At 36.0% G+C, this 16,262-nt stretch overlaps 1 protein-coding gene across 3 annotated transcripts in view; it reads left to right on the top strand.

Moving 5' to 3' along the window:
• Positions 1–16,262, top strand: part of PPFIA2 (PTPRF interacting protein alpha 2) — a 113,017-nt gene that overhangs the window by 83,168 nt on the left and 13,587 nt on the right. For all 3 annotated transcript variants that reach the window (XM_050988013.1, XM_050988015.1, XM_050988014.1), the window contains exons 19-20: positions 10,609–10,690; positions 14,367–14,567. In XM_050988013.1, coding sequence (XP_050843970.1) covers positions 10,609–10,690; positions 14,367–14,567 — 283 coding nt within the window. The remainder of the gene's footprint in view (positions 1–10,608; positions 10,691–14,366; positions 14,568–16,262) is intronic.

The raw sequence follows: 16,262 nt of genomic DNA, 5'->3' as shown, positions 1-16,262 counted from the left end.
AATAATTGCTTATAGTCACTGACATTTCACAGGATGAGCTGATTGTATCCCCTCTGAGGCACCACCATAAGGCAGGCTTTGAGACATTTAAGTGCTCTGTAGTCCTGGATTGCCACTCAGAGGGGGGTTTGACCTTGTGCATGCTGCTAGTACAGTGGGAGATTGGCTTGTGCCATCCTTTCTGCAGCAATCCCAAAGACAAATTATTTTATAATTGTATATTTTGTACAAATCATTACAAAAACCCCTGAAAAAGAATTCACATGCAAGCCAGCTATTCTGGATCATGATGGCAGGACCTGAGTCCAGAAGCTGATAAATCCCCCAGTTTATAAATATGAGTCAAGAGCAGTGCTTTAGCCTCACTTTTTTTTTCTTCAGTTCTGTTTGATTTGACTCTGGAAAGGAATCTTTTAATTCCATATTTCCAAAACAAGCTTAAGATATGAGGTATATGTTTTCCAAGGAAAATCAAAGTAAACCATTCTTTCCCTGTTTGGTGGGGGATTTACTCCACAGCTAGAGGCTTTTGTTTGCCAGATACATCTTCCTGGCTCCAAGTGTGTTGCAGAAGAGCCTTGATGTGGCAGGACATGCCACATGTGCTTTACACACTCTTGTAAAATCAAGACCTAAGCAATGCTCATATGTAAAAAATAAATTCTTAGTATCCACAGCCTTATAATTAACTTTGCAGAGAGAATTGCCATGCTAAGTCTCAGCTGATTGCTGTGATGTACATGTTAAACAGCAGGAACCTCATGTGGACAGAAGAGCGTGTTGGGTTGACTCTCTTTCTTCTTAGGGGAAACAAAAGAATGATAAATGTTGATAGGTTCACTTGATTAACTTTTTTTATTTTTTTAATGGGCAAATCCAAGTTTTAAATCTCTGTCAACAAGCAACTTGAAAAAATATTTAGGTAGACTATTTTGTGGAATCCTGTGGACTATTTTGTTTGAAACACTGCAGTTATTGTGTAATTGCTTTTGAATCCACATGATGCCCCTTTAATTAGGTTAATTAATTAGGTTTCATGTGTGCAAGTGCAATTATAATTTGATGTAGTGTATTTGTGACTACAAATAATTTCTGTCCTCTGCAGTATGCAAATAGCTGTTGCTAATGATTTTTTTTTAATTGCACACATTTTAGAAAATGAATCCAATTGGATTAATTAGGGTGTTTTTCTGTGCCATCCCCCTAATGTTCCTATGTACTTAATGCTTATTAAGCACCATTGTATCCTAAACACATGCATTTTATTTTTTGAAGTAGCTCTTAAGAATACCCCAATCTTTTCATCCCCAAATTTTTATTTTCTGAATCTTCAGGAAAATTCAAATTTTGCATTTAATTTCATTCCTTCCTATCTTATCTATGAAACACTCAGATATGTTGTTAGTAGCTTTTAGCCTGATCTTTAGTTTTTCCTCCCTTTCTAGCAAAATGTTTTTGTTTTCCCATTCTGGTGAAGGAAGGGGAGGTGTTCAGTGCTCTGATACGCTGTTTAGGATTGTCTGCTGTGTGCAGTGTGGTTTTCTCTTGGCTGGATCAGTGTCTAGTCTTGGAGACACATAAAGATGAAAATTATTTTTAAACTTAATTCCTTTGGTAAATATTTTAACTGGAACACTTTCAAATCATTAGTCAGTCAAAGCTTTAGCAATATTAAAAATGTGCCTTGTTCTTACATTAATACTTGGAGCCTTTTTAGCATTACAAATGTAAAGATAAATGGGTATTTATTTTGCTGAGGATTATTAAACTTTACTTAGATTATTCTGATGATGGAAAGATGATACAAAATATTTTTTCTATATCTAACTCGTATTTTAAAAATATTTTTTTTTAATAATACTTTTCCTAAAATAGTATTTTTATCCTTTGCCAAGTTTTTTTAATTCCCTTCCTCATAAAAGATAAGAATATTTGTATCAGAAAATTGCAACTTTTTAATCAAACATAAACCCCCAAGGCTCTAGTCCCTATCTTATCTTCATGTATAAGTCTATCCATTGCAATTTGGAACTTCTGGATAAATATAAGCTTATACCCTGGTGCATACAGCTGGCTTTCTAAACAAGTCTTTCCACCAGATGTAAGCATTCTATCAGATTAACTGTAGAATTAGGATTTAAAGGAAGAAAACACAACAGAATAAAATATTCAACACAACTTTTATATTCATATGTGTCTAAGGAAAATGTGATAAATTTGTTGTTTTATGACAAAATTTACAAAAAAACCCAAAACATAAAAATATCCTAAGGGTAAAACCTAACATTAAAAGTCCATTTTTCCTGCTGTATTTTATTATTTTCCAACAAGATGCTCAGGAAGTGACAAGTCCTTTCACCTTCTACTCCTGTCTACTCCCATCATGGCCTTCAGGTCCCGTAAATTGTCCCTAAGTGACTGCAAACTGCCAGCTCATTAAAACTACAAGAAAATTACTTGCATTCCAATCAGTCCCTCTGTTTCTCTCTAGCATAGCCAAAGGAGTACTCAGTGGAAAACGTAACAAACAGCAGTTGTGCTTCAATATACTGCAGAAGGCTCAAAATTAAAAGCTTTTTCAGCAAGGGTGATCACGTCAGTCTTTACAATTAGCTCGGTAGAAAATGAGAGTGAATCATGAATGCATATTCAATTCTAGTGCTACTTTCATTTGGTAATTTTTTTGATAGATTTGGTAATTTTTTTAATAGCTCCCTAGTACATTACTTATATTACATGCCTTTGTTGTCCTTCCCTTCCTTAATCTTCCTGTCTTAAACTTCCTGTGTGTAAATTTGTCGTTTGTTTCCATCTACTTTTCTGTGTTGCACTTTCTCTCCTCTCTCCCAGCTGTTTTGCTGATCTTGCACACATGAAAGCAAAATTGAAGTCTTCAAAAAAAGTGCCCTTCTGAACTGACTGAAATGTCTGCAACCTCTTCTTAATTAAACACAGCAAAGGTTTTTCATCTCATGTTTATTGCAACTCTATCTACCAAGCATTTCTAGATCTCTGTAAATAATTTGTCAATAGAAATGTAATATTTTGAGGTGTCTGGGTTTCTTTCAGGCCTATTACTTTATTTTTTATGATGGCAATTAATGGATGATGTAGAAAGTTTGTTATCAGCAATGACTACAGCAATCCTACTTTCTCCTCCATATACTGTACCTACTGTATTGGCAATAATAGAGGGCAAATCAGTGTTGCTACTGATATAATGCTAGTATGACTGCTGAAATTAAAACATACCTCATTCACATTAAAACTGTAAAATTAAAATTTTACAACCAATTCCAGGTCATTTTTGATTACTATGAGATATTTTGCTAAAATATTATTGAAGTGCACATAGAAAAGTAAACCTTGGTATGTAGTCCACTCTATTTTACTCTGTATCTCTGGTAATTTGGTTAAGTACACAGGTTTGGGATTTTCAAGATTTTTAGGGTTACACAAAAACCCTTATGAAATTATTCAAATCTGAGCAAAAAGCTTTGATTTGAAAACTCCACATTTGCTGTGTTTCCAGATATTTGGCATGAATATGTATTGTTGATGGAAGATGTGCTGTGCTGAGTGGTTCCTAATAAATAGCCACCATGAGTTTAATGAAAATCTCATTTTAACAATTTCATCAGCTCCTCACAAGAGCACTTCAGTCTTCCAAAGAATTGAAAGATCAGTTACAAAGATTTCTGTAGTTATAATGGTGATATTATTTTATCTATCATACTATTTTTTTTTTTTTATGGACTACTATATGTTCATTAACATTTATGTGCTTTTTTTTTCCATTCATCTCTCTTCATCTCATGAAAAGCATATCTGGGTAAGTTAAAATGCCATGGTTGCTGAACATATTAATCTTCAGCACCATGTTTATTTTCTATGTTTTATTCCTACTTTTTTTGTTTTTCTGTGAATCTTATGTAATGAATCCATTCAGAAAACTGAAACCAAATCCATGCAAAAAATAAACACTTTCAAAGTACTCAGAATAACAGAAAACCTTGAATCATACACAAATTTAGGTCAGGACTTGTTCCTGAAGTGCTTGACAGAATGAGTTAACTACTTGGAGAAAACTTCTGTAATTTTTTTTTTTTAATAAACACATTTCAGGAGGTCTAAAGTCCAGAATCAGAAAGACATTCGAGAGTTAAAGCCAGAGGGAAAATTGTGAGTTTAACAAATGCTGTTAAGGCATAAATTCTGTTTAATTGAATCACAAAAGACTCACAGAGTACACAAATTTTCTTTCTGTTTGAACACTTACGTTGTTTCAAAGCAAACATATGCAAAAATATTTTATTTGTGCATATAATTTTACTGTTTTCTCTTTCACCAGTTCATTTTCTTGTTTGTTTTGGTTTTTTGTAATTAAGCCAATATCAAGTTTAAAATCTTCATCACTTCTTTGATCTATTATAGAAATGTTATTTCTTCTTGAACAAGAATTTGCAGACTTAAAGAGGAAATTTCAGTAAGTGAAAGGGTACAAAACTTAATTTTGAACAAGGGTAACCACATTATTTTTAATATGTGATTATGAAATTGCTTTACAAAAACAGATTTGATAACATTTGATCAGCCTGGGACACTGAGATTGCAAGACTATGAATTATGCAAGTCTGCCTATTTCACAGCTGTTTTATTTGGTTTTTAACACTAGCCCTCTGAAGATCTTTTTGCCAGTGTTTGTCTTATCCATTCCTGAATGTGCTTCACTTAGCCTAATAAATATCTTCAGAAAAAAAGAATCCTGCCCTTCAGTTTGCATACAACTTAAATGTACACCTTACATGGACTATCCACAGCACTATTCTTTAATCTGGAATACTGGAAATCATACTTCCTTTTTTTATAGATGTAAAAACATTCTGTTTATTAGACCTTTATTTCTGTATTTTAGTCATTTTTTTTTCTGAAAACTCCTTAAAGTTGAATACAAAGCTTTTTGAAAAATATAGGAGAATGAATTTTGTCCACTGTTTCCAGTCTGACCTGATATTTGATATCAGAAAGGAGAATGAAGGTTTCAAATAAATTTAAAATCCAGATCACTTATGTGTCAAGGTTCAAACTGGATCTGGCCTAGTTTTTAATTATTGCAGTCTTTAATTCAGTTGGATCCTTTCAGATTAAATTAAATCTGCATTATGTGGCAGTAAGAACTCTTGAGTCTCTACCCAACCTCCCACTCCACTACCTACTTTAAATCCATTTATAGTCTTGTGGAAAATACATATATATAAAACGTAACTTGATATTTTTATTAGATATTATTAACTTATACAAATTCAACTCTTATTTTTTCATGCAATGTCCTGAGTTACAGGATTCTAGCATGTCTTAAATATTTGGCAAATGACAATAGAAAGGATAAAATCTAATTCCAGTTTAATTCATTAGAAATCCTGTCTCCTGTTTTTTCCAGACTTTGAATATTTGTTAGATTTCAAGCGGCAGATGTGTTTAATCTTACCTTGAAATCATAAGATTACTCAGATAAATGCAATACATTTGGTCTGTCTTTTCTGTCTGGTTCTCTTCTAGAAACCTATCATGTACAGTACTTTGTTGTAAATGAAACATTTTAATATTGGTCGTAACAATAACCATAATAATGTCGGTTCACAGTCAGAGGACCTGCTAGGTAAAAACTTCAATCTGTTTTGTGTTTGAGAAAATGTCTGTGACTAAAGGTCATTTCACAATCTAAATTACCCACTAGCCAAATTTTTAAAATCAATTCTGCTGGTGTTTTACAAACACGATCTGGCTCTTGACTTCACTGTGACTCCTTTCAATTTATCTCACATTTATGATTTTGTTTTAAATAAAAGATGTTATATATTTTATGCTGTATAATGTCCCTGAGGTCTTTTCACATGAACCCTATTAGATATCAGAGTAAATCTTATTACTTGAAGAAATATGAAGATCTGTGTTAAAGTATTGTTTATGTTTCATCAGGACAATGTCTGGGTGTCGTGTATTGCACAGAGTGTTTGCCTTACGTGTGTTGGAAATCCTAAGCTGTCTTTGCGTGTTTGCTTCATGGGGGGCAGCCTTGTCTTCATGAAGAAAATTGAATGCCACACTTTAAGTCAAGACAGCTTTAACATCCTACACAAGTTCTATTTAAAGATTATTAATGTTTTTAATAAAGTTCATTGGGCTCTATGCAATGAATTGATGACACTGCTGATACAGAGCTAGAATTTCCCTGGTACGAGAGAATACGTATGAAGTAGATTTGCAGGACAGTAACATAATTTCACTCACTTTTTCTGCCTTCCTATTGCTTTCATGTACTTCTCCTGTCCAAGGGATTATTGAAACATTCAGAAGTCCCCATAGTATGAGACAGTTGTGGTCTGGGGTTTTTAGGTTGATCTGGGTTGTTTGTTGTACCTGGCTCGTGGACAAGTGGTGCTGAGGCAAATGGCCCAGTGTTAACAGTGTCCTCAGCAAGTCATTTTGGGGAGGACTAAACATCACAAGTCAGTGCTAGGGAGGACACGCTGCTTCTCCAACACACAGCTTCACAACACAACTTGACATTATGTGACTTCAATGCATTTGACAAAAATGTGAAAACAGCCCACTTTATGTGGCACTCCCTAAAACACAAAAAGTATTTGCCAATTTTGGATTGATGTTAAGCAGTTGATGTTCATGAAATTTCCAGACTTTACAAAACCAGACTCAGAGTAATGATATATTTTAAATAGCATATTCCAGTTACTCCCATAATATCTCCGGGAAGAGGATTTTGTTCTTCAGCAGTAATAATGTTATCTTTAAATATATGGCTTTAATTTGGAGTTCATTCCAGTGGTAGTAAGTTGTTTAAACCCCTATCTGCAAAATAATGTCATTTCTAGTGATGCCTAATTAATGTCAATTTTTCCTTATCAACTTGTTTTCATATGCTGCCAAAAACCTAAGCAAGCATGGAAGTAATTGCATTTTAATCCCCTTCCTCCTCGCCAGTGCAACATGGACACTTTGTAACGTGTAGTTCTCTTCTGGCAAAGTCTGAGGAGGGGAGAATCCCCAGTTCTCCTGCAAAGAACCTTCTAAATTAGACTGTTAGTATAATGCTTCTCATGATCCCCCAAACCCTGTATTTGTAATGAAGGGAAGAGGGAGTGATCAGCTCTAGGGTATTTGTCCCTTCTTCCTCCTGTGATCAATTGTATGCTTTTGCAAGGAAAACTGAACTGCAGTTACCAGTATTTTGCTTGGGGTTCTTCTGTTTTTAGGAAGCCAGGGACTATCCCATAAGGACAACTGTAGACAACGTCCTGTCCATTCTAAAATATTGTTTTCTATTCCAAAACAGGCAGGTCACTGGATTCATTTTTCTGGTGATTTGCACAATTCGTCAAAACAATGCATATTTTTTTCGTACATGATACTTTTAACTTTATGAAAGAGTGGATTTTTTTTTCTATAGTGCTTGTTCATATGACCAAAAAACCCCACGCCATTCATTAGTTTTCACTGTCTGCCAACTAAAGAATGTATCTCTTAGTCAAAAAATAGAAATTCTGAGTTTAGTTGTGGCTTATAAAGGTTCAGGTTTCACAGGTCTCCTAGTTTGTATTAAGAAGTAGTCAAAGACTAATATTCCAAAAGTAAATTATAATTTCCATTAACTTTAATATTGCAGTGCTGTTTATAAGAATTATTTGAGGAAGAAATTATAAGTTTTTAAGCATTAAATTCTTTATAAGACAAAAAAATATTATAAAAGTCCTTTTACTATCCTTCAGCATCAATGAGGGAGGCACAACCCTTATGAGGGCTACAATTCATGTGCATGTCTGTGTACAGGATTTTTATCTTTATGCTAAAAATATTTTCAATTCAGAGCAATTTCTTTCTACATGCAAAGAACATTTGGATAATGTTTATCAAATGAAAAGCTTTGGCTATAGCACACACACACATATATATATGTGTGTGTGTATATATATATATATACATACAGACGTATTTATGGCATCTTATTTCTGGCCTGTCCCCGTTTTCTTAATCTTAAATCAGTAACCACAGCTCTATTTTCCTTTAGCTCTGTGAGCCAGACTGCCTCTGGGTCACCGAAGTGCTTTCCCACTCTGGGAGAATGTATTGGTTTGAGAATCACTGGAATGACTGTGAGCCTCCACACCAAGCCTCAGGCTGGTACAGATGTTGGTACAGAAGACTCCCTAGAAATATGTGCTTTGTAGTTCCAGTATAAAGGAACTGATTTTTTCATGGAAGTGAGACCTTAAAGTACCAATGCCTCTTCTTCAGGCATCTCAGTTCCTGAAGCCATGCAGAGGTTTAACACCAATCCAAGAGGCCAAGACTTCCTTCCCACCACCTGGCAGTCCAGGTACTGCTGCTTTCCTGCTTGGAGCAGGAGAGCAAGACAAGCAAGGAAGGCCAGTGACCCTCAAAGCCATGATCTCCTTTACTACTTAATACATTAACAAGCCCTGCTCTTCCAGCTTGGATAACTGAAGAGAATAGCTCAGTTAAAGGAAACTCTGGGATCAGGCTCCTCCAGGGATGGGCTCCCAGCTGCAGAAGGGGCTGCTCCCCGGGCTTGGGCTGGATGTACAGGGTTTTGTGCAGGCCATGCTCTGCCATGGGACACCAAAAGTGGCCAGGTGAGGCAGGGGCATTCCTGAAAGCTTGTGTCTCCCTAAGGATGGCCATGCCAGCTCTCAGACCCCATAGCACAGGAGTCCTGCAGCCCTGTTGTAGCATCTGAGGGAGGTACAGCACTGCTGTAGCACCTGTAGAACCAACTTTGAGGGAAGGCTGCAACCTAAATACCTCATTCACAGGTAGCTGGGATGTTGCCAAGTCCAGCCATGCCTTAATTCTACCCTCCTAAGAAGGCAGGTGAATACCTTGCATAGGCATTCACAACTTACCTCCCTGGGAATATGGCATTCCTGCATCCCCATCAGCTGCTGAAGGTAACAGGGTGTTCGTGTACCCAGAGAGCAACTTCCTGTTTTACTGAGGGTTATGCTTTCACAGAAATCAAGGGCAGCTCCACAGTGGCTTGGGATATCTGAGTGACAAAGGAAAGGTCTGCTGCAAAGGCTGTGTGGGAGGAGAAGCTGTATCAATTTCAGTAATGCTGTCAAGTATTTGTAATAAACTCAGAAAAATAAAGCAGCTTGCTTCCTATAAATATTCAGAGGCAGGGATTTAAACCTGTATGCACAATCTCTTATTTGAGTTCCATTTTCTGCTGAAGCCAAATTCTCTCAGTGTGGCCCCTTGGCAATGCAAAAATCCCCAGATGACTACTCCTTACAAGTAAGATCACTCCATTGCTTTTATCTGCTGTGATTTTATAGTACATATATTTGAAAGGCTGCTGAGGCGGTGACGAATTGTCAAGGGATAACTGAATCACAAAGGCTGTAGTAATAGAGGACAGAAAAAATTGAAGCCATAATTCCAAGATTTTTTTGTTATTTGGGAATGTAAGCAAGTTTTAATACTACATTAGCATAGTCTTGTCTAATTTGTTTTTCACTACAGCTTGTTGCAGAGAGCATTCTTTTGTATTTTGCTCAGTGGGAGGCAGCTGAAAACATGTTGTTAAATTCCAGAAAAAAAAGACATTTGAAGGACTGCTTTTTCTACACCATCACAATAGTGGAAATATTTAGTGAAATAGCTGAATGTTTTTAATATAGAGCATTTTCCTGGTAGTCTAGCTGACTAGTTTATACATTACTATACCAAGTATTTAATGCAGCCATATTAAAAGTATCAATTAAGCTTTGAGAATGATGTTTTACATATACACCAGTTTTAGTCCAGAAAAACTGCAGATATGGGAGCTGGATTGATATTTGATCAACTCAATAGAGAGATATCTATGTATATATACATAAAGTTGAGAAATCACACAAATTCTATAATTATAGAAATTTACATTATAAATAAAGTAAATATAGTAAACCATATAGAATTCTTTTATATATAATCAATAATTAAAATTATCCAAACATGGAACTACCAAAGATACAATCAACTCTTAAATAGCCAGAGATGGCACATTTAAGGTACAGAATAGCTATACTGCACAGACCCTAGTGCTGTGCATAGCTGGTACAGCTGGCTTAGTGTTTCAAACACAAACACCTCTCAGACCCTATGCATTGCATCCATGCATAGTTCTTGTCTAGAAGCTGCCAGGTCTGGGCCTTACTGAGTCATTACCAGATCAGAGCTAAGTTAGTCACTGGAGTCCCTCAGTTTTCTCTTCACCAGTGTCTGTTTTGACACCCCTTTATTATAGGGTATACCAATTTTTTTATTGCTTTGGCTAAAGAAGAGACAGAAACCTCGCCTTTTGTATGTTAGATGTTTCAGTGGATGTCAGAAAAAATGAAGAATTGGGAATAGGTTGAGAGTACATTCAACAGGAGAAAGAACTGTATTGTTAACTGGTGTGTTTTGTGCTTTTTCTATGCCTGTCATTGTGCTTCATTGTTATTACCCTTCACAAAAAGGCTGAGTTGCATCTCTCTGTCCCAACACATAACTCCACATATTTACCACTTGATCCATTTTTAGACATGAACTTCTGGAAGAGGCTCGGAGGAAAGGTTTGCCTTTTGCACAGTGGGATGGACCAACAGTGGTTGCCTGGCTGGAGGTAAGTGTTGGCCATAGCTCGAAAATGTGAGTCACATTTGTAGACTGCTTCTGTGTGCTTGTCCTTACAAATCCTAAAAGAGAATGTTACAGCCTCTTCCTGTCCCCCTGTGTACTGTGCCATCAGCACTACGTGGGCTTTGACACTGGATGGTGTAAATTAGAGACTAGAGCTGAAAAAAGAAAGAGATTTACACAGCAGGATGAGGACCAGAAATGTGTTTGTTTGAATACTAAATTTTTTCAATCTTTGAATTACTCAGCCTCTAAATGTCTAGGAGCTCCACAGACATTTTATGTAGAATGGTGTGCTAAATTTAAATAAATGTGAAGAATTTGTAGCTTTCTGCATTTTAAAAACATAAGGGGAAAAAAAAGAGTTCCCCTCACCATTTTCACCTGCAGTGTAGGAGATCCAGGTTGAAATCTCTCTGATTTGACAGGCAGTGCTTTCATATCTGAACTCCCATGTGCAGAGAGCTGTTTTTTTTTTGGAGGACCTAAACAAATGGGTTTTGGAAATCAAGAAGAAAAAACATTCAGCAGAGCTGTCATCAATTTTGACAAAGTAATCAATGAGTATTTTAGCTGAAGGAGCTACTGAAAAAAACCATACACAGATGCTAAGGGGAGAAGAAAGCAGAAAGTAAGAGTGTTCTTATATAAATCCACAGTCACTTTTACATGGCAAGGCTGTAACACTTCAGTGCAGATACAAACTCTTTGTTGGCTCAAAGAACAAGTCTAATCCTTACTATACCAAGCATCTCTACCTATTAACAACTTTTCTTCTGCCTGCTCTAGCTATCATCCATTGATCATCAGTTAGACCTTGTAATGTTTTCCCCTTCAAAAGAAAAAAGAGATCCTTCTCCAAACCTTAGACAGAAATATGCTAGTGAATAAATGAAAGATGAGAAAGGAAAGCAGCTAATGTCCCCAAAATTTCTGCTTCAAATTGGAATTGCTGAAGGTACCCAATGAAAAATACAAAATGAAAACTGCAGAAAGTCAATACAAGCATTTGTATATGACCTTGGAAAATAGGATTATATCCTCATTCCCAAAAAAATCTCTGTTAATATGGAACAATCCTTAATTTGATCACTACTTTGCTTTTACCAGATTTATATGAGTCATAAATATTTAGTATTACAGTAAAGGCTGATTTGCTGGAGACATGAACATACAAAAGTCTGTAATTTCTGCATACCAATACCCTCGTCTTTCAAGGAGATCTGCACTTTCAAGTAGTTTTTGACAAGTTAAGCCCTACTTTTTTTCCCCTTGATTCTTTTCAGAAAAATAGGATATGCTTCCCACTGCCTAAGAGAAGGGCTGTAAAGAGAAAGCGGGATCTGTGAAGTTCTTGGGAAATATGAGAGTAGCACAGGAGAGCTCAAAAGGAAGTTTATGTCACAGTAGTCAGTGCAGACTGAATACTGATGACAAAAATATATGAGGATAGGAGTAGTGTGTTTATTCAGTGAGCATCAGTGCATTTCATACTCTCCTAGAGAAAAATATGTGTCACTTCAGCTAAAGTAAATATTAAAGGAGAAAAAGACTCACAATTTGGAAGTATATTGTGAATTTTTCAAACTTTATAGGGCTTTTCAGCCTTAGCATTTATTCTTGATGTTTGTATGTAGCACAGACATAGTTGAGAAATATTTTAAGAATTTTGTGTTTTCTTAATTCTGGAAAAGTATATTGCTCTCGATATCTGAGATCTCTGTCTAGAATGATTTCTGTGTTCTCTTTTTAGAGACTCTTCAGCTAACAATTTTCTGCTAGATAGCTATTTTGTTAAAGAATTTACTTATTTTGTTAAAAAATTTACCTAATGAGCAGCAAAGTTTAATATATTTCAGCAGGGTGAATAATTCCCAGTGTTTATGCTTTTCTGCTTTCCAAGTGCATGCGGGAAAAAAATTAATATTAAAATAAATGAGGTGATGAAATGCATTTTAAAGTTATGCATGGTTTTCTCATGGCCATATAAGTGCAGCTGGGTGTTATCTACATAGTTTTTTATTTTTGTTTTTTGGGTTTTTTTCTTTCATGAAAATTTGTATTTTGTAACAGTTTGTTGGAATAAGATCATGTTTTTATGTTCAGTCTAGCATTGGATGGATGGTAGTGTCTAATCCCATCAGTTGGAAGGATTTACTCAAACAATGCAGCCATTTCTCAACCTCTGTGATACTTCAGGACTCAAAGCCTGACAGAACCTTCTGCAACTTGACAGTCAAGTCTGTTTTCCCTGTGACATAAAAGTGATCTAACAGCTGTCTTTTATGGAAATATTTCCCAGATGAAGAATAAACCTCTTAAGAACCACACACTTCTTCCACCTACTGTGTCAAATGAAATGAAAATCCTTTCAATTCATCACTGCTTTCCAGATTTTTTGTTGAATTTCCTAATTTCCTTGACTTTGTGTCCTCTTTTAGTAAGACTTTACTAAGAGAAAAAACAAAAAGACAACCAATGGAATCAGCTAATTCTGATGGCCTATTTGAGATGCACCTAGCAAGGTGCATTTGTTTTCCATTATGTTATCTCTAAAATCTCAGTGATTATGGCATTCACTGCTTATGTTCTTCTCCCAGGCTTTGCTAAGCCTAATATACTTCACACCATGATTAAAAACCTCACATGTATGATATGAAATTACCTCCCTGGGGAAAAAGAGCTGTAGATACTGACAGTCATATTAATGAGGCAGCCTAAAATAATAACGCTGAGAAAAACAAGAATAATTCACACTCAGTAGGTCCTCTTACAAGGAAAGAACAAGTGATGAAAGGGGCTGTTCCTGGCCTAGGCTAGTAAGACTAACATAAGTGGAGTAAAAGCATATAAATATTTATCTTTTAAATCCATAGGTGATGGAGTTGTGTTTACATTTTGCTGCACCTTCCAACCAGTATTCCTAGCTGGGATGTGACACCATACCAGACTGTTCCCAAATTTTCTGGAAAGTCTGCCCCGATAGGTTGATTATTTGAACTGGGCTTGGTTAATTTCTACTCAGAAGATATAAACTGAGAAATGTAAGATTGTGCCCCTTGAGTTCCCCATGTTAAAAAAGAGAAAACCATTTTAGTACAACAGTGAAAAAATTACCTAATTCCTCCGAGATGATTTTCTGTACATAAGATTATCAGATAGGCTGTAACACTGACTTGTGCCAGTACTTGGTCATTAAAACCTGGGAAAGGAGCAGCCCAGGGGATGGAGGTAGCTCTAAAAATAATTCAAAGCATGCCTTGCTTTAAAGTTCTGATTACAGTAAAAGCAGAAAGAATTCACAGGAAATCATGGCAATTTCAAAGGTCCTGAAAAAATTTTGTTTTAATAAAGACTATGACATTCATACTTATTTGTGTGTGTTACCATGCTTATTCAGACTGATAGGTGTCTTGACAAATTAATTATTACTGGTCATTAATTAATTGGTTATTAGTGGTCCTGACACCAAGTCTGATAGTTTAAGAAGCTTTTGGACAACGCTCTTGGCACGTGATGTGACCCTTGAGCCTGTTCTGTGCAGAGCCAAGAGTTGGACTTGATTGTGCCAGTGGGTCCCTTCCAGCTCAGGATATTCTATGACTGTAATTTCATTTGAGAGATGAAGCAGTGCTTTGGATGAAATGCCTTTCTCTTGGCAGCTCTGGCTAGGGATGCCAGCCTGGTATGTCGCTGCCTGCCGTGCCAACGTGAAGAGTGGAGCTATCATGTCTGCTTTGTCTGACACTGAGATTCAAAGAGAAATTGGAATCAGCAATCCTCTCCATCGCCTAAAACTCCGATTAGCAATCCAGGAGATGGTATCATTGACAAGTCCATCAGCACCTCCAACATCCAGAACAGTGAGTTCTGTTCAGCTAACTTTTTCTTCTCACTTTACCCTACAGGAGTCTGCAGAAAAACTTTTATAGTACCAGAGTGGCTCTATGACAACACACACTTCACAATCAGTGAAAACTGTCTAATAAAGACTCAGAACGACCTGTTCATCACTTCCTTGATTGTTGATTGCAGATGTTTTTCTTTTATCAGATATTCTTATTTTTTTAAGTCATTATTTTGATTATCCTTGATGTTATCCAAATTGGTATCGAGCATCTTATTTGTAATTTTGCCTTTATTTTTGCCTTTCTCTTCCTTCAAATCATCTGTACCAGCCTAATCAGATTGTGTTTCTCTTTTTTGTTTGTTTGTTCTCTTTCTTTATTTCTTTTTTTGGGGTGGAGGGGAGGCAGGTGTTGGAGATGTTACGTAGGAACACAACTCTTTTGAGTCTTTTTCCCATTTCCCCTTTTTGCACCCTTTCAAGTGTTATCTAATACAAATCAGCTGGCTTTAGATTCTTCATGCTTTTAAGAGAAGCAGTGATTAGAAGTGTGAGGGGGTAGCCTGGAAAGTGGAAGTGAAGCCTGTGCAGTCAGCGAGGAAGGAAGAGAAAGTGGTGGCAGAAAGGAGGGAAGCAAGTGAAGATACACAGAGAAACAAAACTGAAAAGAGCAGGGAAATAGATCTGGGGATGGATGTGATATATATATATAAAAAACAGGAAAAATAGGCTAAACTGATGACGACAAATAGAAACAAGATAACAAAAGGGAAGTTTTTAATGCTGAGAAATGCCAATGGTAATGGAGATGCAAGAAGCAATGGAGACTAATAAAAAAGAGACTTGATCAGATGGCAAACATGGCATAGAAGTGAAGGACAGACTACTACTCAAGTGGTGTAACTCAGATTTCTACTAGAAAAGCAATAATAATGATTATTTTATTAATATTTATATTTTGTAATATGTTGTTTTCATTGGATTTGTGGAGAATTTTTTGGTGGAAATCAGAATTTAGATATCTTTGTGAGCTACATAAGCAACAGGGCAACAGCACTAATATTGCTATTGACTGCCCTTTTATCTTCATGTTGCTCATGCTCTTTAAATATTGTAGTTCACTGTCTGATACTTTCTTCCCTGAAAACAGTTTTGTGTGTCATTACCATGGTAATATTATGAACTGTAGTTTATTTTACCAAAGTAAAGCAGTAAAGATTCAATATGATGCTTGAATTACTACACAAAAAAAATTTATTTTAAAAGCATAAGAGGATATTTCAAAGGATAAAGCACTTATGAAGTGAGAAAATATTATGTTCAAGCTAAAAACATTGGGAATACTTTTGCCTTGTTTTTTTTAATTCTGCCTGAGTAGCTATGTGCACACAAAGCTGCCCTGCCCTGGAACGTGCATTTCTGAGCCTCCAGTCTTTCTGCTTCCCCTCTTTCTCAGGAAAGGAGTTAATTTATCTCAGGTCTCCAGAAAATATAGCACACATCCATGCTCCCTCCCTGACTCTCCTTATTGTCCTAGTAATCATTTGATGAAAAACAATAGGATGAGGACAAATAGCTTTATAATTTAATTATCTTGACATTTTGATTTACAGAAACATGGTAGAAGTATTCATTATGTAGATTACAATATGAGCATGTGACTTGTGCAGAATATTTAGGCTGGAACATCTTTGGGAGCTGAAGCTTACCT

The sequence above is a fragment of the Serinus canaria genome, chromosome 1A (genome assembly GCF_022539315.1).
Source record: "Serinus canaria isolate serCan28SL12 chromosome 1A, serCan2020, whole genome shotgun sequence".
NCBI lineage: Eukaryota > Metazoa > Chordata > Aves > Passeriformes > Fringillidae > Serinus > Serinus canaria.
This window is presented reverse-complemented; position numbering and strand designations above follow the sequence as displayed.